Below are 25,826 nucleotides of genomic sequence, written 5' to 3' on the forward strand. Positions count from 1 at the left end.
TTACACCCCATCACTGCTGCCARGGTACTCACCACCACTGTTCTCACTGCCAGCAGCTGAACTGCTGCTGCCCCACTAACTCCTATGTCATCAGCAAGAGCAGGGCTATCTGCTGGAAATTTGGAAGTAAAAGGCAATTAATCAAATATTCAGAATTATAAATGAATCCAAGTGTTATTTTCATACTTAGAAATGTTTTTATTAAATATTTTTAACTTCTATATGAGACAATAATTGTGGCTTTGTGCAACAAAGTAGCACATGAAGTTAAAAACTAATGTGCAAGAGAAGTTAGTATAAAACTACCCTTCATATTAGTCACCCAGAATGACTGGACATGGAAGAGTCTCATATGTATGTCAAGTGCAGTGCATCTCGCAGTAGAGAACTCCTAGCCAGTTTAAAATGGCTGGCTTCAAAACCAGAAGTAGGATAAATGATTTGGCATAGTGTTCCATCCACTTGCAAACATGGCTGTTTTGCTTCCAGGATCCAAGCTATTACCTCTTCACATTGCAGCAATTGTTAGTTAAACATGCATTTTTCCAAAAGTGTTTACCTGGAAACAGCAAATCATTATCTTTTTATGACAATAAAATTAACTCTTGAGTCTTTATTAAAAAAAAAAAAAAATCCTTTCCTCACCAATAAGGCATTCTTCCACATTTTTTTAAATATCTTTATGGTGAATTCTTTAAGTTCCCATTTACAGAAGTCTCAGACGTGGAGATCATAAGGCCTACATGATCATTTTTTTTCTGACAGCAATTTCTAATGGTTTTGTAGATGGCGAAGACAGGGATGATCAAACTAGGCACTCCAGCGAGGATTACAATAATAACATACACCCAACTAGGATATCCAGCCTTCTGGGATTTTGGGAATTCTTCCTGCAAGAATAAAAAACTAAGCTGTAGGAATGGTCATGATGAGCAAATACTTGGGAACATTCACACACACACTCAACAGAATAAAACCAGAATCATAGCAGCAGCTAGTCACAGCTGCACAATGATTTGTCCATTCTACAGAGGTTTCTAGCTAAACTCATTGCTTCTCAAGGGTTTGCAGCCTCAACTCTTTTGGATTTATTTGTTTCTAAAAGCAACTGAGAGAGGAAAGATAGTGTGAAAGAGGCAGAAATGGGAAACACAGACTGGTGGGACTGTCCCTGGCCTACTTCCTAGGCAAAAGGAGCGTAGGAGGGACAGGACACAAGCCATCGGTGCTTGGTGGCAGAATGGCCTTTGGGCAGGGGAGCTGAAACTAAGGTGTGTGGGAATGCTGAAACAGGGTACTAAGACCAGTAGGAAGAAGAAGATGAGGATGCTGAGGGAGAAAAAAAGATAAGAAAGTTGTCCCATTTGCCCATCTTCTTTCCTCTCCCTTTGCATCTCCTTTACTTTCCTTAATTGTCTTATGAAAATAAAAAAGGTTACTAATTAAGTGTGCTGTGTGACTGCTTTTTACTTTAAAGATGTCAGCAGGTCAGAGGATGAAAAAGCAGAGCTAGACTGGCAGAGAAGAGATAGAGTTTTGGAGAAAATAATGAGACCCATATTTTATTTAATATGCCCTTGTCTGTACCAAATATGGCTTATTACTCTGGAAGCAAATGTAGTTAGCTTAACGCTGTCATTATAACATAAATAATACAAATATATCTGGAAAGAAAACAAAAAATCTGGATAGAGTAATGTTAAATTTTTTGTCAGTTTGACAAGTAACCAGCACTGCTACTGTTCTGTGATTCTAAATGCATGCAGAAGTAAGTATAATATCAAGATGGTTTGGCCCATTTGATCCTTTATCATCACAGAAAAGTTGTGACACTTCAAGCTCTTCTATAATCACTACTATGGACTGACATCTGTATAACTGGTCCTCTTTCAAGCATGCCTGACAACTGGAATAATTCTGATGTTTCAATTTTGTCCTCTTCAGAAAAAAAAGGATTATCAATTCTAGGCATTAGAGTTGAATTTAGGACTTGTTGTTCTAAAAGTTTTATATTACAATTTTAGATATTATAGTAAATTTTTCATCTAAAAAGTGTTGCAGAGGGGAGATGAATGTAATTTAGACTATTACATTAAAGAATACATAAAATAATTCTAAATAAGTATTTGGGCTTTATATACTTACATAATTAGGATCCCAAACGTTGTAGAGCAGTTCTTGGTTGACTTTCACCACAAAATAGAAAAAGAGGATAACTAGCATAATGAGAGGACTGACAACTCTCCAGGTAATTTGCCAGAAAATGTTGGGCTTGTGTCCAATCATGAACTCAATATCTTTGTTAAACCTAGAAATAAAAAGTTGCAAGTTCAGGACAATAAAAGCTGGACAGGATCAAAGAGCATCTGCTTATAAGTACGAAAGTCCAAAATAAACCTAAGTGTACTTCTCAGAACTTTGTTAATGTCATTGTGAACTGAGGAATAATAACATCATGAGTTTGACCTAATTACTTTGAATTAAAACAGACATCACTATAACTAACTATCTTATCAATTCCCAATTCATAGGTCTCAAAAGAAGGCCAAAAAATTTTTAGAAATGTGTTTTCTTCAAAATTTATGCAAAACATAGTAGTCAGTTCTTCTCAAAAGAAGTAGTCAATGCACAAGCAGTTTGTCTATAATATGCTGTAGAATTGCTTCAGGTTGGTTTTTTTTTTTTTTTTTTTTTTGGTAAGCATCTCAGAACTGCATCAGTTAAAAGGAACAAAACATTATTAAAAAGGACTAAAATCTGAGTAATTTTTTAAATTAGATTCTGAGCACAATGTTTGTTTAAATTAGATTTCTACCAGTTTTCTCAGGTTGAGTACCAAAGAAATATTTAACTCATGCATACTCATTAAGGACACTTAGGAATGTATTATTCTGGTTACATTTAAAGCACGCACTGGAAAATCCGTCCCTGCATTGAAAGTAATATTGCCKGTATCAGTGCCAACCTAACATGAATCTACTCCTTTCAGATTCAGTTTATATTCTCTAGATATGATACAGCCCTCTGTGCACATACTACTTGTTTGGGGGGTCTTTTGTCCACCCTCTCTTCTGGCTTTCCAGCATGAGAACCGAGTCTGAGGAGACTATTCAGTTGGTTCTACAGCGATGAATAACACACAGAATTCAGCTGAGTCTCAGCTACCATAAATTTGTTTTATCTCTTTGTCCCTAATTCCTAAGATCTGGGTATCATTTTGAAGCCAACTAAAAATAAAAAAACATAATTTCAAGAATGGGTTATGCATGAAGCAAAATAGTTTACTATGTGATGCTTAGTTTACTATGTTTCTTTTTGTAGTTTCTTTTAGGTATTGAGAGATGATCTAAACAGAAAATACACATAAAATGTTGGAGTCAGTCAGAGTTTTAGCATTCTGAATTTGTGTTCAATAGAAGCTGGGGGTGTTTTTTGCTGAAAATCCATCCAAACGTGCCAGTTTAGGTTCCAGATTCTGAAACAGCATAATTGTGACCATTCCAGACTGAATCCAAGATTGACTTGGATGTGTAAAGTTGAATTTTGAGAGGGTTAGTCTAAATCCAAAGCTAAGCACCTGAAAATCCTTGCCTGCTCTACCTACAGATGTGTCTTCTTTTTTAACTTACAGCTCCCTAGGTTCCCCTATGGGCATGCACAAAAACATAAATCTTGACACAACTAACTAAATCAACTTCAATTTGGATCTAATTAGCAATCCAGAATTAGATGGTTTATGTTAGATCTTTCTAAATTGCCAGCCAGAAGCATGCTCTAAGAAGGCATACAGCATTGCATTTCCAAGTAAAATCCACCCGACAGTCAAGGAGGGTGGTGAGGTGGTGGTGGGGGGAACCTTGGCCACACAACATAGTACTAAAGGACATTCAGGTTCATTTTCTTCCTTTCCCTAAATAAATTCACTCTGTCCCTCCTTGGAGCGTGCTCTGCTCTATCTATCAGTATTGGAAGAGGCAGACGGAGCATCCTCCACAACTCCAGCCAAGGCTGGACCACATCCTAAGAAAGATTCAAGACTTTGGAGGCAGGAGAGAGCCTGGGAGAGCAGCTGCCTGCAGCCTGAGAGCTGAGGCAGGAGGAAAGTGGAGTCCCGTGTCCCAGTCCCTACCGCAGAGCATGTCCAGCAGTAGTTCATGCGAAAGTGCCATGAATAAAATGCAGATTTTCAAGCAGGAAGAGACTTTTTTTTTATCAGCAACCCTTTCTCCTTTTTTTGAGAAAAAGGTCTCATCTGGCATAGACATCACCACCTTTAGGCAKCTGTGAATAAACCCTATACTGAAAGAAGGCTGAAAGCATCTCCAGTCCTCACTCTTCCCTCTTTGCTGGTGTTCAGCAACTTTTCACCAAGCCTGCTAGCTTGCGATGGTTCCCATCTTGCACCACCTTCCCAACGGCTCCACTGTCTCCAGGCTCTCTGCAAGAAACCTAGGTGCCAGCTACAGAGACCTGTACCCAAGTACTGTCCAAGAACATTAATGTTAGGTCTTGAAGTTCTTTTCTGAATCACTCTCTGCCCCTCTATGACCTCGACCTGTACCTGTATTCTGGGAATAGTTTTAGCTTGACTTTGTATCATGTTCTGACATTATAAAAGGTAGGAAAAGTGATCATCATGGACTTTTCTGTTCTCAACACTGAAAAGTAAGCCTTCTTTCACTAGGATTCTTCCTATGTTGTGCTAATCTAACTTACCTAAGTTGATTCATACCTCCTCAAGTAATGTGAAACTTTAAGTATGATAATATCTGCCACAGGGGCATTCACCCTGTCACCAGGAGCAGCAAAGCAGGAGGACTAACATAGAATCAAGCAAAACTTAAGGGTGATTACATTTCTTAGAGTTCCCTCATATTTCTTAAAGATTAATTATGAACAGAAAGATGGAGGGAAATGATTTATTATATGTTTCTAAGAAGTTAATAGGATAATTACTCACTGCTAGATTTGATGAAGTTCTGAATCTATCATGTAAGACAGAACATACTTCAGTAGCCTTGGATTTGCATCCTGCTGTAAAACAATGTCTGCAATCTGCATGGAGCTGTTTCCTGCTTCAGACAATACTGTTTAGCACTCATTTTMAGTATTTGTGGAATATAATATACCTGTGTTTTAAACTTTCAGCTCAGTGCCAATATGCTTGTAATTTGCTTCTGCTAATTAAATACTTTATGCAACTATTCTGAAGAGATTTTATTGTAAATTCTACTGTGTTTAAAATGTAAATGAGCTGTAGTGGCATTTATCTAACCATTGCAAATGTGCATGCTATGATACATACTTTAAAAATAAAACATTCATATTATTCTACTCTAAGGCACTTGCTAATGTTTAATGTTCTCTCACTGTCCCTTAGGGATGTGTTTATTTTAGCTGAAAGGTGAACAGCTTTCATATACAAAATAACCCCCTCATCAAACTCTTAATAAAGCATCTTTTCTTTTTGTTAAGAGCTAATTTTAGAAGCCTAGATCATGTAAGAAACACTAAATTACATAAATTGCATAAATCTAGTGATTCATGTGACAGAAACRATGTGCATGGAGATGTAACAAAATTCTAGTTATAGAATTTACCAATTTATGCATTCGTTTCTAGTGATTCATAACTTGTATTTCTTACCTGTTTATTCCATAAACGTAGACGACTGAAAACATCTCAGAAAATGCAATTACCAGCAGGGGAATAGAGCCAGCAAAAYTGTCAAACAGAGCTAGCCAGTAATTACCAGACTCCAGCACAAAAATAAAAGCTATCAAGTAAGACCCCACACAAATCAGACCTGTAAAAAGAAAAAGCAACAAATGCACATCAAAGATAAATATGTCTTTTCAGGCATAGAAAGCAYGAAACTAGTAAGAAAGTTCCTCTCAATTAATTTTTTCAGTATTTTATCTTTTTTTTTTTTCCTTTAGCCAAAGCTATTTTAGGACAAATTCACCCACAGTTGTATGTGATTAATAGAGCATTTTTAGCATATAAACTATTCTTTGATGGGAAGAATCACTTTTTTCAAATATACCTGTAACAAGTTCCTTAGGCCATTTGGGAGGTATAAGATTAAGATCTTGTAAAGGTACAAGCACACCTTCCATATTTCCAAACATAGATGACAAACCCAAGCAAAAGAGCATGACAAAGAAGAGGATGGACCACAAAGGTGAGACAGGCATTTTGGTGATAGCTTCAGTGAAGACAATAAAGGCTAAGCCAGTTCCTTCAACTCCCTATGGAAGATTTAAGAAATTCCAAAAATTAGGCTCACTAACACACAGCATTCAAATTTACATATACAAACATTACTTTTGCTGTACTTACACTCTACAACAGTAACTATGCTCTTTGTTTCCACAAAGATCTCCTAATACAGCAATCTATTCACTGTAAATATAACATAAATTTAATTTAATGGAATAGAAAAATATATATACATATAYATGGAATCATTCTATAATTRATTACCTTTTTATCCTAATGTTACAGTTCTGTCACCTTTAAACTAAGTAAGAATGTGGTAGGAAATGGTCCTAATGAAAAGCTGTTTATCAGAGAACAATATAAACCCAAAAAAGGTTTTACTACTGCTATGGGAGCACTTAAGCATCAAACATAAAAAAACACAGTTAGAGTTAYGATTTCAGTAAACCAGTTGAAGACACATGTACGTTGTATTCAAGAGAAATGATGTGAAAATACTATTTAGCATGTAAAATCAAAGTTTCAAGATTTCTGACTGATGAATGCCTACACAGTGGTAAGTCTCCCAGCTTGTATTATCTGTTCCCCCAACAGATGCACTAAAAATAACAGAAGTTGTGTGTAGAACATTTTGTGTGGTTACACAGAACAGACTCTGTCCCTGTGCATCTATCTAAAGTGTTTGAGCTAAGGTAGTACGTTCTCTAAATTTTATAAACRCATTTTTTCATAAATAATTTCCCATAGTTGTTACCAAAAAAACTCCCACATTTTTATCACAAATTCTTCACTGTAAATGTTCATTGTTTTGCTGACAYCCAGATACTGACTGGGAAAGGGCTTGCTCAAATTGTTTCCTCACTCTAGGAGTTTCTTCTCTACTTTTTTGTGTCTTTCACTCCCTCCCACCACAGCTGCAACCAGCTATTTCCAAAGGAATGCCTGCTGCTGTTTTGCCAGCAACATGAGGCCAGCCTAGAATACATGAGTGCTTGAATAATATTCTGACAGGTTGCCAATACTTTTCAGAGAAATTTAGCTGTTTAGCATTTCAAAAGCTAAATGTTTCCCAGGGCATAAACAAAGTAATCCTTTAATCCAAGGGCATTTCAAATAAACAGCAAATAATCAATGGAAATATCACAAAAAYGCTTTTTAAGGAAGAATATCAAGCAACTTAAAATGTAAATATTGCTATGGGTTCCTACTATAATAATTGTATAGATATATGTTAAACTTACATCGTTCAAGAAACTTTCGAGATTACAGGTTTCAAATTTAAGACTTGCAAAAGTCACCGGATCAGTCATGTTACACAGCTTCTGCATTTGTTCAAAGTTCTCTTGGGTTACATTACCTTCAGGCAAATCAAATGCATTTATCAGTGTAAGAATATTTCTGTAAAAAACAAAATACAAGTCATTTGAAATTACTTACTTATAAGCAACCACAGTATTCATTTTCATCATCAATCAAGTCATTAAGAGCACAATGTCTTATAAAGAGGATACAAAGGAAATAATGCTTCTGCTGCGTGAGCTCAGACATGGAAGTGAGGAAGTACATCAGTTTTGTGCACGTACAGCTCCTCCTTTCTTCTTCCAAGCKGAGTGTGATGCTGCCTCTCAGTCCACAGACGTCAGCTAATGGATCAGATGCTGCAAGTCCAAGGCAGAAGTTGGGTACCCATCTTTGCACTGCAAAGTTAGGCACTTGGCAGTTCAGATTGGGACACTTCTGGGAATGTGCAAAGTATTTGCAGAAATGTGWCATGGATTACTATAGCTGAATATGGAAGAACTAGACAGGTATCTACAGGATCTGGAATTGCTCTGTTCAGGTAGACATCTAAGCACTGAAGCTCTGAAGAAGGCAGCCTTAACATAGGGCTGAGGTGAGAGGCAARTGTGCCACATTCAAGCCACAGCTCAGCTCAGCATGCAGTGATTTTTGTGAATTCTGCAATTTGTTGCGAGATTTCTAGAGCATGTTCCAGTGGTTTGTAGAGCATCAACAAGGGCATTAGCATCTACTCTGTAATCCAGATGTGGCCAACACTCTGCAGGATTTTCARCACTCGCTGGAATCTTCAAGTACTGCTTCTGATTCACAGATAACTTTGCTAAAATGGGCAGCACTCTATCATGAGAGAACTCCAAGGCAGGACTACATAGCCCGGTCAAGAATGTCAAGGGGCCTTTGAAGTTTTCAGAGCAGCCCTGGTAGGAGTTGCAGTAGCCATAGCAGCCTACAGCCTTGGTGGTTTTTTGTTTTTTTTTTTTTTTTAATATGTGACATAAAATTCAATTTGCCACAGAATTGAAACTTGTTCTACCCAAGTAAGTACACACATTTCTATGGAATATGCTACCTCTAAATATTACAGGATGTTTTATTGAGTTACTGTATCAAGAACTGAACCTACATTTATGTAAATAGACATTGTTACATTAACTGCAGTTGTATCTAAAAGAGCAATTTCAAAAAAAGCATTCAGAAATGGAACAGCCTCCTTCCATCACTTTACTATTTGGAAGCTTCAGGAAATAATGTAAAATATGGGTGTTTATGCATCATCTATGTAGAAAATAAGGTGGTWCAAATAATAATCGTTCCCTATGGGGTCCTATGGGGTCCACCCCTTGTGTATCTAGAACAATACAGTTACACCTCAGAAATTCACATGATCAAAAGCAATTCATCTTGCATGTGATTCAGATTTTTTGAAGAATTGGATGGTCTGGCATCATATGGATCAGGACCTGTAACTGTTCACGAATGACTGAGCCATTATCATCAAGTTAACAGAACTGCCCTGGCCAAATAAACATCTCCATGCTCTATTTTTTCAATAGCTTACTTGTCGAAACAATCATCATATCTTTCGGTGGCTCTGAATCCAATGATGGAGTATATGACAGTTGCTGCATAGATGGATGTGAAACCATTGATCATTGAGATAATCACAGCATCTYTCTCACAGTTGTTGCTGTAATTCAAAGAGAAGAAACAATGAATTTTGAATACATTCTCAGAATGAACATTAAAAATTGGTCTTCAGGATTAACAAAAGTATTGTCTACAGATGCTTAGCTACATTTTTATGTTTTCTATGAGTGTACAAGTACAGCTGATAGAGGTAGTGAATTAATACTTGTGCCTTTAGAAATTTAATATCTATCTTTTTTTTTCCTTAAATGATCCTATTCTTAAGGAATAATTTCCTCTGTTCTTTCTTAGTCTGGTTCATGGAAGGTAAAACAGAAAGGGCAAAAACAATGTTTCCAAACTCTGGATGAGTATGATAATTGCTATACTGTTGTCATCAGTTTCTATTGACTAGTAAATATTTCTCATTCTGTGTATTGAATTTAATTAATTCCATGCTAGTCTTGCTACTTTTGGATCAGAATAGGCTGTACGATAGAGCTATATTGCTGGAGGAGGCCCTCCTTGAGCTTCAGTCTTTTTTTCCTGTAAGAACTTCCCTTGTCTTTGTAATATTATTGAGCAGGAAGAAGGCTGTCTTCCTGGTGGRAAAGGAGAGTGAGCATCTAGAAGACTGCATCAGTTTGGGAGAGATGTGATTAAAACAGCATTGATAGGAAGGCAATCTCTTAAAAAATGTTTCAAAGCTTTATTTGAACATGAAGCTGTAGTAGTCAAAAGTGCTTTGGCATTGTTTTTTTTTTTTTTGATTGCTGGACAAAAAAATATTTCAGAATATCCTGAAGTTTTGAAAATASTATGGGAATCTTTGCTGGTAATACTGAGTACGTAATCTATTCTATTGTGAAATATAAACTGTTTTGGAGAGACTTTTCTGCAGTAGAGACTTCTTGTCAAAGTATGTGCGCTAAGATGAAAAATTTGCAGATCCAGAAAGAGACCTTCCTCTCACAGAATCACAGAATGGGTRAGTTTGAAGGGACCTCTGGAGATCATCTAGTCCAACCTCCCTGCTCAAGCAGGGTCACCTAGAGAATGTTAGACAGGTTTGCATCCAGGTGGGTTTTGAATATCTCCAGAGAAGGAGACTCCACAACCTTTCTGGGCAACCTCTTCCAGGGCTCTGTCACTCTCACAGGGAAGAAATTCCTCCTCATGTCCAGGTGGAACTTCCTGTGCTTCAGTATGTGCCTGTTGCCTCTTGTCCTGTCACTTAGCACCACTGARAAGAGTTCGGCCTCATCACCTTGACACCTGCCTTTAAGGTATTTGTATACATTGACAAGATGCCCCCTCAGTCTTCTCTTCTCTAGGCTAAACAGACGCAGCTCTCACAACCATTCCTCATAGGGCAGATGCTCCACTCCTCTGATCATCTTTGTAGCCCTACTCTCTCCAAAAGCTCCATGTCTCTCTTGTACTGGGGAACCCAGAGGTGGACACAGCACTTGAGACATGGCCTCACCAGTGCTGAGTAGAGGGGCAGGATCACCTCCCTCCACCTGCTGGCAACACGCTTCCTAATGCACCCCAGGATACCACTGGCCTTCCTGGCCACAAGAGCACATTGTTAGCTTGTGGTCAACTTGTTGTCCACCAGGACTCCCAGGTCCTTCTCTGCAAAGCTGCTTTCCAGCAGGTCAGTCYYSWACCTGTACTTGTGCCTGGRGTTAYTCCTCCCCAGGTGCAGGACCCTGCACTTGCCCKTGTTRAACTTCATGAGGTTTCTCTCTGCCCAACTCTCCAGCCTGTCCAGGTCTCTCTGAATGGCAGSACAGACCTCTGGTATGTCAGCCACAGACAGAGAAGATTAAGAATCAATATTAAATTAGTGCATGGTTTTATGAGAAGGCTGTGAAGCTGTAGATATCATCTTTCTCTTGGGCAAGACCGGACTATTGAGATGAATTTGATGTTGTCATATCTAATTTTCTGGTCAACTTTAAAGGGGAGAAAAGGAAAGCATGTCCAGCAAAGACCTCCGACACTTGACCTTTCCTGATGTATGTTATTGCAGAAAGGTTGATCCTGAGGTAGGGCATTAAACTGAAACTATTCAGTGAACTGTGTTGTCAGYTTTTTCACTGTAACTTGAGATTCTCACAGATAGTCTTTATAAAAATGTTACTTTCTTTCAAAGAAAGTGAAAGGCTCAAGTTTCTCTTTGTTATGAATGGGTGGATCTCTGATGCCTTTGAAACCTCACAGTATTTAATGAGATGGTTACATTCCCAAACCATCTGAAAGCAGAGTTGCTCACGCCTTGTAGCTGATACCGATTGCCAACAGATCATTTAAAGCTGATGGTCTCAATGTTGGCATAACTCAAGCACATTTTTTTAGAACTGCAAGTGGTCCAWCCAAAGGATAACGTTATGGAATTTGCATGTTTTTTCTATATTCCCTTCATGAGAATTCCATGGGGTTCTGTCAGCTCCCTCATTAAATCATTAACTTCTGCGAATTGAAGGAGAGTGGCCTCGTGTCATAGTCCTAGTGTGCTGTAAAGGCGGATTGCTCCTTTTAGTGTGTCTATTGGAAAGATGCTGAAAATTMTTATCCCTGCTCCACACAATTGCGGAAACATTGACTTAGACCTAACATATGGCATATCATCATGCTCTGAGACTCGTAGGTACTAAAAGTTCCAAATGAATTTTTGACAAACACCTGAAAATAAGAGCGGTGGGAGGGAATTAGATCAGTAAATGAAATGCCAATATACTGTTGTGAAATCTGAGCTGAAACTGAAACATATTCATATAAAAATCTGGCTGTTGCCTGGCTACTTACTGTACAGAGTTGTAACTGGAGAAAGAGATGAGGCCTCCAAAGGCCAGGGAGAAAGAGTAAAACACCTGAGCACCCGCATCCAGCCATGTCACTGGATTAGCCAGCTCGGTAACCTGAGGCATCAGACATACGGTTTAAGCATAAATCCATCATATTTAGATTGAAAATGAGGAATTTAAAACAGTAATTAAAACAAGATCATTAACCTTGCAGAACTCACCACTTTTCAAGACTGTTAACAAACAGATCAGTACTCTTGTCAAATTTCATTTCTTTCAAACAGAAAATTTATCATTAATAGGAAGCAGTCTTGTCATGGAAAATGAAACCCTTTTAATTTTGCTATGAAATTGTTCTATAATTAAACCATTTCAGTAGGCTCCATTTAGCTATACTGATTGAATGGTGGGTAAACCTAGCTATAGCATTTGTGCTTGAAAGTTAGGCCAGTCCTTTACTAGAATATGGACAGTCCTTTACTAGAATATGGGACATTTTGGAAAAAGAATGCAAGCTCTTCAATAACTCTATAGCATTGCTCTGCAAATATTCATTTTTTGTAACAAATTTTGATGGTTGAGATAGAGATAGAGAGAGTGTATGTGCCTGAATGTGTGTGTGTGCGCGTGTGTTTTTGCATATGATGCAAAAAAGGACTCATCCATCAGAATCAAGGTTTTAAAGATGTCTTAAGGGTAATTGGAAAAGTATTGATGGAGTGGACTCATTTCCACTGAACTGTCAACTGCAGAAAGACCTACACAGTAGTTTCATTAAGGGATAAAGTATCAAGTGACTTACATTAGGAGTGAAGAGATACACAATTCCATTGACGGATCCTTTCAGTGTCAAGCCACGGATTAGAAAAATGGTAAGCACAAGGTAAGGAAGAGTTGATGTTACATACACGGCCTGCACAAAGAACAGGTAAATAAAACACTTAAATAAAATGGAACACTTCAAGAAAAATTGCACAGAAAAAAAATGAGGAGAGGATACAATGAATTAACAGATAAAAAATAATGGCAAGTTTCAAATAAGTCACAGCTAACATACTATGGAAAGCTATGTTCAAAAGAAACAGTATGTGCAGTATATTTTGATAAAATACAGTTTAACAGTTAGTGCTGTACTTAAGACAAATTGTCACTGTTGAAATTCAAATCATCATTCAATCATTATCATAAGGAACATAAGAAATAATGTACATCCTGAGATCACACTGATGCTGCTGATGCAAGTACTGGATCTAACCGGCATCTCTGGATAGCAAAACATGGGTTACAAGGTTAGAGAGATAATATTAGGGATTAGCACAAATCCAGATAAATCAGTGTATGTATGCTCTGAAGAGAACAGCAAAAAGACTGAACACCTTGATCTTTCATTGAAGACTACCATTAGTAGTCTTTTAGGTAATACCTAAAAGAGGTTCTACTGGGATCTATAAAGATGAGGAATCTGAATTGCTCACACAAATTTGCACATAAATCAAATGAGATCAAATCAAATTCCTGCTCATTCAGTTAGCCATGCTTTCACTRGAGAAACAGGTAATTTCTATAGCATGATTAGGTCTGTATAATAAGGAATCACAACAGCATAATGAATATTCTTTCTCGTATAAAATGCATTACCTTTCCTGTTGTTTCAATGCCTCTGATTGTGCACACATACAGTACACCCCAGGCACATGTTAAGCATAGCAAAAGCCACCACTGTATAGTGCCTGAATCATCAATAGATGTGGAGATATTTAACGTTTCTCGGTACCAGAAATAATCTACTGGAGAGCTCCTGGCACACTCTTCTGCRTAATCTGTAACACAAAATTATTGTYATGCTGTATATCTTTTATTTACTGGAAAAAAACATGTTAAATAATTAACACTAGTGTTTCAAATTATGCTATGTAACCCCAATGAATTTGCTGTTGGCAAATTTCAGATTCCTAGAGGCTAGTTTCATGGAAAAATGCATGATTTTTGTTTAACTGGGATTTCCCTGCAGATTTTATTTTTATTTCTATCATTTCACCCATCTTTGAAGCTCACTCAAAATTCTTTTCCATCTGTTTCATTTTTCTTTTTCCCACAAAAATGTGAAATGGAAGCATCCTGTGCAAAGGGAAGGATGGAGAGGATTTCTGAGCATGGATAAAATTAAATGGATTTTTTTAAAGCAGAAGCATTTCTCACTGATAGACAAAAATTTTACATTTCCTTTCATATTTTGTATAAATATTTTCCATTATTTTCCACTCAGATAGACTGGAGTGCTCAAAGCTCTATATCAAGATACCCTGTCATGTCCCAGATAGCTTTGACACTCTCAGCACCATTTTAAATTGACCTAAATAAAATTGTTGATGGATTTATTTTGCCATTTAACACTATGTATGTGAGGAAACCTGACTTTTTACCACTAATACTGATAACTCTCATAAGAAACATGGAAGTGCTTTTCAACAGTGCCTCACTCAGCCTGACATGTTAGTTATGAAGAAACATAGTGCCTAAATCTGGCAAGTGTTAATGTGTGCACTGAAACTTGCACTTTGAGAATATTCTATAGGTGAAGAAATATATCTGTCAAAATTGTTCTTAYAGCTTCAACTCTGAAGTTTCATTAAAATGTCCAAACTCGTCTCAAAGATTAAGTATTGATCGTGCTTTATATAATGCACGTTTTTATAGAACTCAAGTAGTACAACAGCACAATGGTCCTGGCATACTTTACTGCTGTTTTACAGAAGGAGTTCCAATTAGGCTAATTGCTAGCAATAGAAAATGTACTTTGCAACAAAATGTAATGTTTTTTAAAATGTACCTGTTCTGTCAGCATTGAGAGGACAGTTACTCCAAGGCAAGGGCTCTTGGAAGGAGTTGAAGAAATACCACATTACCCAGGCAATAATAGTGTTATAATATAAACCCACAAAGAAGGATGCCAACATTGCCACTATACCTAAAGAAAAAAAAAAAGTAATTCAGAATGTGATGTAAGTTTCCATTCACTTCAAGATATATTAAAATATATGAAGAAAAAAATAGAAGAAATTATAAAAACTAAAATCAGTCCAAATAAGTCCAATCAGTACACAAATAGTAAAAGAGCATTGGTTTTAAGGATATGAAAATATGTGCTGTCCATGTGCTGTCAGTACAGAGTAACATTATTTTACGCCTCTCTCTCTCAAAAAAATGTTAAAAAAGGAAAGTGAAAGCTTCAAAGAAAGGAACCACAAGGCCAAATTAACACTCTCTCTTTAAGTGCCTGCAGCGGGGCACAGTCACTACTCAGTGAACCTCTGGGTAGGAGTGTGTACCGTGGTATGAGCTCCGTGCTGTTGGTCCCCAACCTTTCCCAACCATCCTCAACGTCCTACTTCCATAGGTTTTGCCTTTCCCCCTCTTCTCCTCTCTGCCCTGTATTTGTTTCAGGCTGCGTCCTGTTCCACACTGCTTGGGCTAATGTTCCTGGAAGCCGATGTGATCGGAAAAATATCTCATCAGCACTTTCTTGAATGTTTTTAGCCTAAGTGGGAGAACAGCTCTGTCATTAGGCATTAAAGTTTGGAAAAGAGGGCTGAGCTGCAATTCCCAGCTATTTCATGTGATCATAATAAAGAAGTAGCCCACTCAGCTTCTTTACCACTTGCAAGTCAGCYGGAAAATCACTGAGTTTCTTCTTGGTGTAGGCTTTATCCCTAYGAATTCATTATCTAAAGATTAGATTAGTGAGTTTTACAGCCTAAAACTACTCTGAGACTGAAGCTGACAGTGAGTATAGGAGACAAAATTACACATATAATAACTCCCTGTGGATGCTATACATTCTATTCACAGTCTTGCTCACTGGTTATTGGGAGTTTGGGTATATGTAGAGCTCAGCTAACTTAGGATTTTACCTAAATGAGACTGAGCCTGTCTTCTCTTTCCATAAGGTTACTGCRGAGGTCAGCAGAGATGTTTGGCTATTCTTTGTGATATTGGAGGGGCAGCTGCCRGGAGGCAGAGTCTGAGAATAACKATAGGATGTAGAGCAATACTTCTTCTCCACTTGCTCCAAAGTAGTCAACCTCTGGTGACTTCTGTGGTGGACAGTAGATGGTAATGATTAGCTCCTGAGGGCTATTAGGTTCAGAAGTTTGAAAAAAAATCCAGATGCAATGGAAGAATATCTTTTGTAAGTGTTTATAGATGCAGTTGATGCCATCCGCAAGCAGTCCTAACTGTCTGCATTTCTTTTCTTTCAAATGTGTRTGGCATCTGTGGGGTTTTCAATGCTATGTGCGTGATGTGCTTTTACTATGCTGTCAAACTGAATAACTGAGAACCCCTAAGTATTACACAGATACTAACAAGCATTTTCCACAAAATATTCTGTCTCTGTGACTTTAAATCTGGTACTCTCTCAGAGGTAAGAAGGTAATAGTACATGGAACTGAAGTCTGGTAGAGCAATATAGAGAAAGATTTAACTCTTGTATTTATCCACAGAACAGCTACAGAAGAAATGATGGGTACACTTAAATGTTCATCCTAATGGTAAAGATAGCAATGTTGATAACACAGATAATATCTCTCAAATCTGAAAGTGCTCTCAAATTAGAAAGATGTTTTAAGRGTACCAACAGTACCTGGAGACCCAGACACATTGTCCTAGGTTCTTATCATGATAAGTCTGAGCTACAAATGGACAGTTAGTGAGAAATTAGAAGTGATAGATCCTAGAATTTTTTATGRTGCACCAGAATAAAATACTGAAGCTTTGCTCTTAAGGTTATCAATTCAGAGACTCATGCTTTCTAGTYTGGGTTTTTATATCCTCTCCACACTTACCAACACCTCTCAGAGAAGGATGGATCAAACTCCAGACTCCCATACTGCTTTTCCTCAGCCTTTGACCAATGGCAAACTCAAGATGAAGCAGTGGGATACCCTCTAGAACTAGCAAAATCAGGAAAGGGATCATGAAGGCTCCTGAAAGAGATAAWAAATAAATAAATAAATAAAAACATTTCCTACTAGAATAAAGCACAAACCTCAGTTATGTGGGCTTTCAAATCACAATTAAGTTGTGAGCATACTTGTGGAAACTTTATTCTATTTTCTGAACAATGCTTTTGACTGATTTTATAAATAAGATTGCCCAAGGGACAAATTATATTTCATCTTTGACTTCAGGCAAGAATTCTAACTATTCCCAAGTAGGAAAACACACTCATATACATTCCCAAGGTAAAACTTTGAAAGGGCCACCTTTAGATTCCAAATGGAGGATAGATTCATTGGATTTACTTCATTTTCTTTCTTTTTTTTTTTAAAAAAAAAAGATTATAATTTTATAATTGTGAATCATGCAAAATATACGGAGTAGTTAAGTGAACTAAGCAAGATGGCTAGAAAGATCAGGCAGAAGCATGGGCAGGAATGGCTGCCAGCCCCAATAAGGCTGTCCGCATAAAATAACCAATAACTACCTGTTTAGTTAAACAGCATTTTTATTTGAGTAGGAGAGGTCTGAAGTTCAGGGTTCAAACTCTGCAAGCTACGACAAGTCTGGTTAATATAGGACATTTTTTTCAATTCATTTCTTCCTTAATAAAGTACACCTCAACCTTGAGACATTACATATAACACCTCACTGGAATATCAAGATGCACAGTTAAATATTTTAAAGTTGAGATATATTGGAATTATGGTTATCTGTAATTACAAAAAGTCTTTAACTGCCTATTCATATACAGTAAATAAGGAAAGTACATAAAAAAATGCAGAATACTTTGGGAACTGTTCAGCTTTGGATATGTGCTAACTTCTTCCCCATGTATGCAATGAAAATGAAACAGAGTGATAGAGGAAATTGGAATAATGGAAACTGTAGTTTTGAATTCAAAGCAACTGAATGTTGTTTGGAAGAACTRTACTGCATGCTTGTCAGCTCCACGGAGTATCTTCATGATGTCATACACACCACAGTTTTAGAAAGAATCATCATTGCAAACTCTTCATTTTCTGTGTGCTTCATTGAAGTCTGATAAAACAATACCATTGTTTTAAGTGGTCACTATTATAATGAAATCAGCCAGCCATGCTGTTTTACTTTCCACTGTTGTGGAATTCAAATACTGCTAGTTCCACATTTGTCTGTCATTAACATTTTGAAGATATGTTAATCAAGATCTATACTAACCTTTGAACATACAAAATACAATTCAAAATGCTAAGCACTTTGAAAATGCACATGCCACTTACCTGGTTGAATAACTGATCTCTAATGCACCAGAAAACATATTTTTTTGTTGTGTCCAGCAGCCAAATGTAGTTGCGTTGATAGCCTCAGACTTCTGTAGACCATCTCATTTAGCTCTACAAAAATTTCTTACTAAAAATTTAACACTTTTCAAAATCAGTGTAGCTCATCTTGCATAGATTAAAAATCAGCTATCACTCTAAACAGACCAAACAGACTTCAGAAGAGAGCTAGAAGAAAAATTCTGATTCAGAACATGGGTTTTTTAGTGAAAACCTGAAGGACTTAGCATTAATTGTTATTTGTAGAGAAGATTGCCATTCTTCATCTGATTTTACATGCAGTTCATGTAGATTTGGCTTCAGCAGGTTTGTTCTCTATTGCTACTCCACCCTATTTCTGTGCAAGTAACATTTCTCCCAACCTTTTTATTCTTGCTTTCATAARTAATAGGATTTCTGCAGTGTATGCAGAAATGAGTGCCCTTTCACTGTTGATACCCATTCCTGTACATCCTGAAAGGCTTCCATCCTATATGGGAAGGCCAATGGGACAATTTSCTCATAGTCAGCCTCTGATCTTTCACCAAGATTAAGTTACTTATCAAAACACGGAGCTGCAAGCAGTCAGAAACGTGCTGTGCTCCTACCTCACATGAGGCTAGCATACACCTTCTCTCYTGTTGCACTCCTTCCTGGAGTTCTCATGGGGATAAGAATGAGATAGAGACAAAGTAAATGTGATTATACCAGCATGACTAAGGCAATGACTAAGGCACGACTAGTTCCAGAGCATTTTCTCTGTTTCAAGCTAGAAGCCCAGGACATCTCCTTAAAGTCTGAAACCCAACTCCATAGAATCTGTATGCTCCTTCCATCTGCCTCTTTTCTTTTCACTTCCTATTTGGAATGTTGGATAGGTCTCTGTTGTACAGCAATCTCACTTCTTTCTGGTAGTAATATGGTAGTAATAAGTTTGTAAGATGAATCTGTAAAGCTATCTGATCCAATTATTACTCATTTGCACKCAGGGTAAGTCCTCGTAGCTCTTTGAAACTCAATTTCCAGTGGTTTTAAAGTGTGTCTTGAAACTTAAGAATGGATGGACTGGCTACTAGTTCTGCTAATGTGCATTTGTTAACCATCTTAGCTGCTGATGGATACCAGCTTTTTTTCTCATCAGGCAACAGGGAGATTTCTTAAGGACTTGATTAGAAATTCCCCTCCAGACAAGGATCTTGTTGCTTAAGGAAATACATGAATTTTATAATCCTTTCAATCTATGGCCACTTGTTTCTTATCACACTTGTCATGGAAAATAATCTTTTCTGGTAGCTATTGTCTCTGCTAGGAGAAGATAGGAAGATCACGTAATTTCCTATGAAACATCAGAAGTATTTATTTTAGAAAGTATTCAAAGGTAGTATCAGCTTTTCATTTTAGGTAGAAAACATGTTGATTGATGTCTTGTTTTGAGCTCCATTTTTCCACAGTTGAGGCATTCTTGCATATCTAACTGCAAAGTGCACCTTTACTCACTGTTCTAGCAGCATGGGTAGACACCATGCCTCAGCCTCCAGAAAGGAGAGGTCCAGGAATAGCGACGTCTCTCCATAATCTACCTCTTCCTGTGGACAGCACAGTGTATCAAATATTGCTGCAAGACTCTAAAAATGGAACTGTTTTATGTGGTGATAGATTGCACTATGAGAGTTCTGTCAACCTCCATGGCTTTCCTGAGCACTCCAGATATTTATAGAGGTGTCATAAAAGAAGACTTTAAACATGACTCAACTTTTGATAGAGCAATCAGGTGAAGGGACTCCATGACCTTCCTCATGCAGCCATAAAAAGGGGAAAAGATGCCTTGCAAGGAGTCATCTATYATCATATGTGCGATCCAGCTGCAATACTCACAGCCTACCCAGCTTCCCTCCTACCTTGCAATTCCCAGGAAATACATTTGGGGTTCTGAGGTTGACACAATCTATGTCCTTATGGGAACTAATACAACTAAAACATYTCCAGTTTGAAGGACTAGCCATGTATACCATGGTAGCAACAGTGATTAAAAAAATGTAAGGTGTGCTGTGTTGGAAATGGAAAAATACGTAACATTATGTATATTTAGCTATAGTAATATTGGTATGAGCATATTTTCAAGAACAACAAAATGCCARTTCTCAGTTATGCACACCACTTTTTTCTCCTCTTGTTGAACTGGGATTCAGTTGTAACAGCCAACTCAGAAATACAACTCTGGCATACTTTCCATTTCTCTCAGTTTTTCCTCAACCTTTCTGAAATAACCTGTACTGAGAAAAAAAGGGACAATGACTTTGCAAAGCAGATACATGGGAGATACAAAAAAAAAAAAAAGAATACCTTCTGAGCTGCCATATTTTTATGAACTGGACAAACAACCTAGCCATCTGATAATAAATCTTGTATAAATGTATATAAACTATAAGTAATCTTTCCAGTTTGAAACCATTACAGCTGAGCTATTGGATTCTAATCCTGGTTTAGTATTGTACTTCCAAACACCTAGTATTTGGGTTGAACATCTGTATCGCTATTATTCACTTTTTGCTTAAATAAGAAGTGTAATCTAAGATTTTATAGTGTAAAATAGGAAGCATTATTATTGCTTTCACATATTTTCTCATAAAGGGAACAGAGCTAAACTTCAGGCTAAGTTGTTTTCTATACTTCCATCTTCAAGCTCAGTTGCAGTAGGAGAACCAATTCCAGGGAGGAAACTCCACTGTTCAGCCTGCTGAGGTCATTATCGACTCTTAGTTACATCTCGTGCATAAAGGTGAAAAGTTTCTCCCTGACACAGTAGAAATGTTTATGGTAGACATATGCTGACTGTATACTTAAAGACATTTTTTTGTATTAATGTTTTAAACATTAAAGCTACATTCTCTTTTTTATAATACTCACCAGGGATAAAACAAAAATGTTTGACAGTTGATTAAATGACATGTTGCTCAATAAAGATTAAACAAAAGCCAATGTAATGTCAGAGACAGCTATCAAATGAAAGGAAACTTCGATCTCATTACGCTAGTGAAAGCACTGAGGCAAACATTTGTCTGTATGTTGTGTGTACATTGAAATCAAGTTTACCTATGGTAATGATACATATTTTAAAACTTTTAAGCCATGAATTATTTTTAAAAGGAGAAAATATGTTTCACTTTACTATTTTTACCATGCTAAGTGGTCCATTTCTAAAAAATAAAAATTTGTAGTCTATGACAAAAAAAAAAGTAAACAAACTATGCAACCACCAATTTCTTTTTATATATTTGGGTATCACAGTGTTAAAACACTCTATGACAATTTTATGTGTAGAAAAATGAAGTCCTCAAATATTTATAGATTTTAGTCCAAACATCTGAAAATAAGAGCTGTCTCTACAACTAAGTGTTCTTAACTACCTTCAGTATAGTCTGTTTGGGCAAAAAATAATCTTCATCAAAGTCAAAATACCACGTGGGTAAATTCTCTGCTTCACTCCATTTATGTTTCCTAAGGGTTATAAAATGCACAAACTCTGATTCACATACTATAACCTAATTTAAGGGAAGTCCTTGCAGACCTTTGCTACTAGACCCTGTATCTACTAAATAGCTCCAAATGTTACTGTAATTCATATATTAAAAAGAAAAAAAGCTAAGACTGCAAAGCCAATCACTCAGAAAATATTTCCATTAAGGTTGTCTTGTGCAACCTTGATTCTGCACGTACTTTATGAGATAGCCTTTAATTATGTGATCATGTATAAATTTTTTTCATCCTCCACAGACTGTGGATGCTATTTACTCAACGTATTTTTCATTTATTTATCTTTCCCTTACTGCATGGCCAGAAGCCATCCACAATCATATCCAAAGTGCACGTTAGGGCTCTGATGAAGTAACTGGCATGCATGCTTTACATTAGCTAACACAGAAGAAGGTCCATAACATCACTGTTTTCTCCTGCTGTAGAGACTCATCTGTAGTGCACCTAAGGGTTACATAAATACAGAGATGAATAAATCTTCTTAACCTCAACCCTTTGGGGTAGAAAGTGATATTCACATTCTAAAATCAATGTTGAGTGACAAAGATTAGGATAAAATTTGTCTAAAATGCCTACGAAATGTTGATTTCCAAATGTAAACMGTTGAAGCCAGACTTTATAAATATGTGTGCATTCAAAGATGCAGAGAGTTACATCTATTGGGTGTTTTCTATGCTGTGAACATGGCTGAATGGCAGTTGGAGACATAGAAACCAGAATATCTCCCTAGACAAAAAAAATCTCAACATCAAAATATATTCAAAATTGAGAACTTCAAGATCCATTTTTATAATACAGATAGTTTAACATGTTCTAATTCAAAGCCATGCCTCCAGACAGCAAAGAGCCATTCTTCTCTGACTGCAGRGAGAAGGTGGGGAAGAGGACACCACTGGGCACCCAGACTGTGAGAAGCAGTAGTGAGAGGATGGCAGCAGTGACAGAAGGTGGATTTAGACTTCCTTGAAGAGCCTGAGGAGCACTATACAGCACAGAGAGAGGAGGGATTGCACAGCTGGTCTCCATCCACATGTGATGAGATAAAACAGCCACAGGAAAGGCATTGCTGCTCACTATTATCTATTGATATGAATTACAGCATATTTCAGATGTTCTGCAGAAGAATTGTTATGAAAGCTCTTCTAACCTTTGATTTTCAAGTCTGGCTATACAGAAAGATGTCTGTATAGTAACTGATCACAGGGTGAGCTTCCTTGCTGCATGCTGCCTTATGACTTCTGCCTAAAATTTGAGTGAGAGAGTCCCAGGGAAGAAAAGAGCAGGGAGATCTAATAACTGCTGTTAACATTCCTGACCAAGGACAAGCCACAGAACAATGAAAGGGAAAAATCATCACTGTCAAAGGATAAATTAAAATACAGTGCTAATACACACACAGAACAATTCATAAATCTTTATTGATACCAACTGGAAAACTACAATCCATACAAAGTTCTTTGCATGCATTGGATGCTTATTCTTCACTGATGTTTTACAGTGCTAGAATGAGAGGCAGAGGAAAGATAGATGGAAAAGTAGAAAGMATCTATAAAACAATATTGTGAAATAGGGCATCATTTCCACTTTCTATGAATAAATAGAAGGTTAGTGGAAGTCCCACCTGAGAAGCCGGTGAGTGCCACGAATTCTGGACATATCCATTAATTTTTTCAAATTAGAATTGTCACAACTGGAAAGGGAGTTATGACTTTTTTGGCTGACTTGTGACTTTTTGTCACAAGAGTTTTCAGTGCTGCAAATAATCTTCAGTTTACACTGACAACCCTAAACACCAGCCCATGTTATAAAAATCTTAATATTAAAAACATCCCTTTTTGCAGATGAGCTACCTGCAGTTAAGTGCCCCTAAATTTGTACTAATAACTCTCCACTCAGCCCTCCTTACTCCCATTTTAACTAAGAATAGCAATTTTTAAAAATATCAGTATGTATATTTAACACAAAAGCCCTTCAAAATACTGATCCTTAAGCCCAAAACCCTTTTAAGATCAAACCATTTTCAAGCTCAAGCATCCCAAAGGAACAAACACCATTTATACACATCCTAGAGTGAAATGCAGATGAAAAGTAGATGGTGAGCAGAACAAATTGTTAGAAAACTACCTGTGGCATGACAAAGTCCCAGTAAATAAGCTTGGGTTGCATGCAACAGCCCCAGCTTGTCAGCAGGACTCAGTATGCAACTTGCTCCTGGACTGCCTGAAAACACTCACTATCATTAGAGCTGTGATGAATGTGCACAGATGAATTTTTCTGTCAGTCCATCCAATTTCAGTCTATATTCAACTTTTACCCTCCAATATGTTAGACAGTTCTTCCTTAAAGAAGTATCAGGTACGAGAGAAATCTAAGCAATTACTACTAGTTTGAGGAGGAAAACAGACATAGTGTGATGTTTATGATGTCATATAATTTATAAATAGTGGTTTAGCTCAAAATCCTGCTTTAAAAGCAAACAGTAGACCAAAGAAAGAAAACATTAAATATGGCCTTTCAGTCCTAAACTGAACCCTAAGGAGTCACAGTGAATTTTACAGCAAATAGTGTACCCATGGATCTTAAAGGATTTAATATCAGCAATTGNAAAAAAAAAAAAAAAAAAAAAAAAAAAAAGTACTATTATAACCATTTTTGTGCTGTTATTTCTGCACACTGACACAACAACTGACACACAGATCAGTCCAAAACCAATAAAAACCGAAAGAAAAGATCATCTGAGATCATGACCAGAATCATACTTCTAAGTAGTTTATTGATATATTAAAATATAGAGATGTATGCATAACGTTCCATTGAGTTTAAATTGATAAAATATACTATTTAGATAACAGAGCAAGACTGATTAGATCAACCACGTATCTCAAAATAAGAAAAGGGACTGTTTATATCATAATAAACCTCAATAGATATATATGACTTATGAAATGACTTCCTCCATCAGACAATCTTCTAGAGATAAACATAATTATTTTCATAGGAACTGATTAGTTGTAAACAAAGTATTCCATTTCTTCTATCCCCAAAGAGATTAAAGATAGATTATAGCCAAGTTAATTAAGATATATTAAAGACATACCTCCTCCGTGGCTCTGACAGAGATACGGAAATCGCCATACATTTCCTAAGCCCACACAAAACCCTATGCAGGTCAGCATATACTGAGCTTTGTTATCCCATTTTGGTCTTGAATCTGCCTCTTCTTTTTCAAGGACCTCCAGTTCTGCGTGGGAAGGTATTCTGTCCTCCAGACCAGGATTGGGTAACTGTAACTTCACCATATTTTAAATTTCCTGTATAGAAAGGCTGCCCTAGCAAGATATTTATGAAACAGGCAGCTAGTTAGAAATCTGCACAAAAAAGGACCATCTGATTGCTGTCTTCAGCTATATATAGTGAACCTTTGGCACTAAACTTGAGAGTGCAGACTTGTGGTAAAAAGAAGCGTCAGCAAATCATTCAATTAACCAAGTCAGCTCTGACACTTATTAATACTTTATCTGTCAAGGTTTTATGGAACATTCTGTTCATCTAGTATAAGACATTGATTTCAGTTAATGTAATTCAGGAGATAATTTGGCTATAAACTGTAGTCGCCTGTAAGGTTATGAAAATCCCCTTGCCACTTCCTTGTTTAAGCTCACTTAGAATGCAGATACATCCCCAACAGATTCCAAGTAAAGAGCTCACTAGCCTCAGACCTAGCACAGAGGTTTCAGACTACTTTTTGTGAGGAAGCTAAGCTGCAAGTGAATGCCTATCACATTCAGTTTCCCATGGTGTATGGTTACAAAATTATATTTTTGAAATAATCACTGAAATGTGTTCTTCCTTCTCTGACAGATACCTTATTCTATCAAATATTCTGACAGAAAAGGAGGGAGAATAAAAGGAATTATAAAATCTGACTTGCATTCATAAATATAATCTATTTACACTTATATCTCTAATCATTATGGGACACAGACAGAAGGTGGCAGGTATCTTCCTTAYGTACAGGTTTGAAACAAAA

At 37.0% G+C, this 25,826-nt stretch overlaps 1 protein-coding gene across 1 annotated transcript; it reads right to left on the minus strand.

Moving 5' to 3' along the window:
* Positions 1-232: 232 nt before the first annotated feature.
* Positions 233-25,095, minus strand: SLC6A19 (solute carrier family 6 member 19). Its single transcript, XM_085318695.1, has 12 exons — positions 24,894-25,095; positions 16,808-16,948; positions 14,794-14,931; positions 13,602-13,783; positions 12,766-12,876; positions 11,965-12,077; positions 9,083-9,211; positions 7,464-7,620; positions 6,047-6,251; positions 5,647-5,806; positions 2,146-2,308; positions 233-890 (listed from the first exon to the last, which is right to left on the minus strand). The coding sequence occupies exons 1-12, from the start codon at positions 25,093-25,095 to the stop codon at positions 681-683; spliced, it is 1,911 nt and encodes a 636-aa protein (XP_085174821.1). The 3' UTR covers positions 233-680.
* Positions 25,096-25,826: the final 731 nt, after the last annotated feature.

Source organism: Rhea americana, unplaced genomic scaffold (genome assembly GCF_003343005.1).
Source record: "Rhea americana isolate MKP2758 unplaced genomic scaffold, rheAme1 scaffold_55, whole genome shotgun sequence".
Lineage (NCBI taxonomy): Eukaryota > Metazoa > Chordata > Aves > Rheiformes > Rheidae > Rhea > Rhea americana.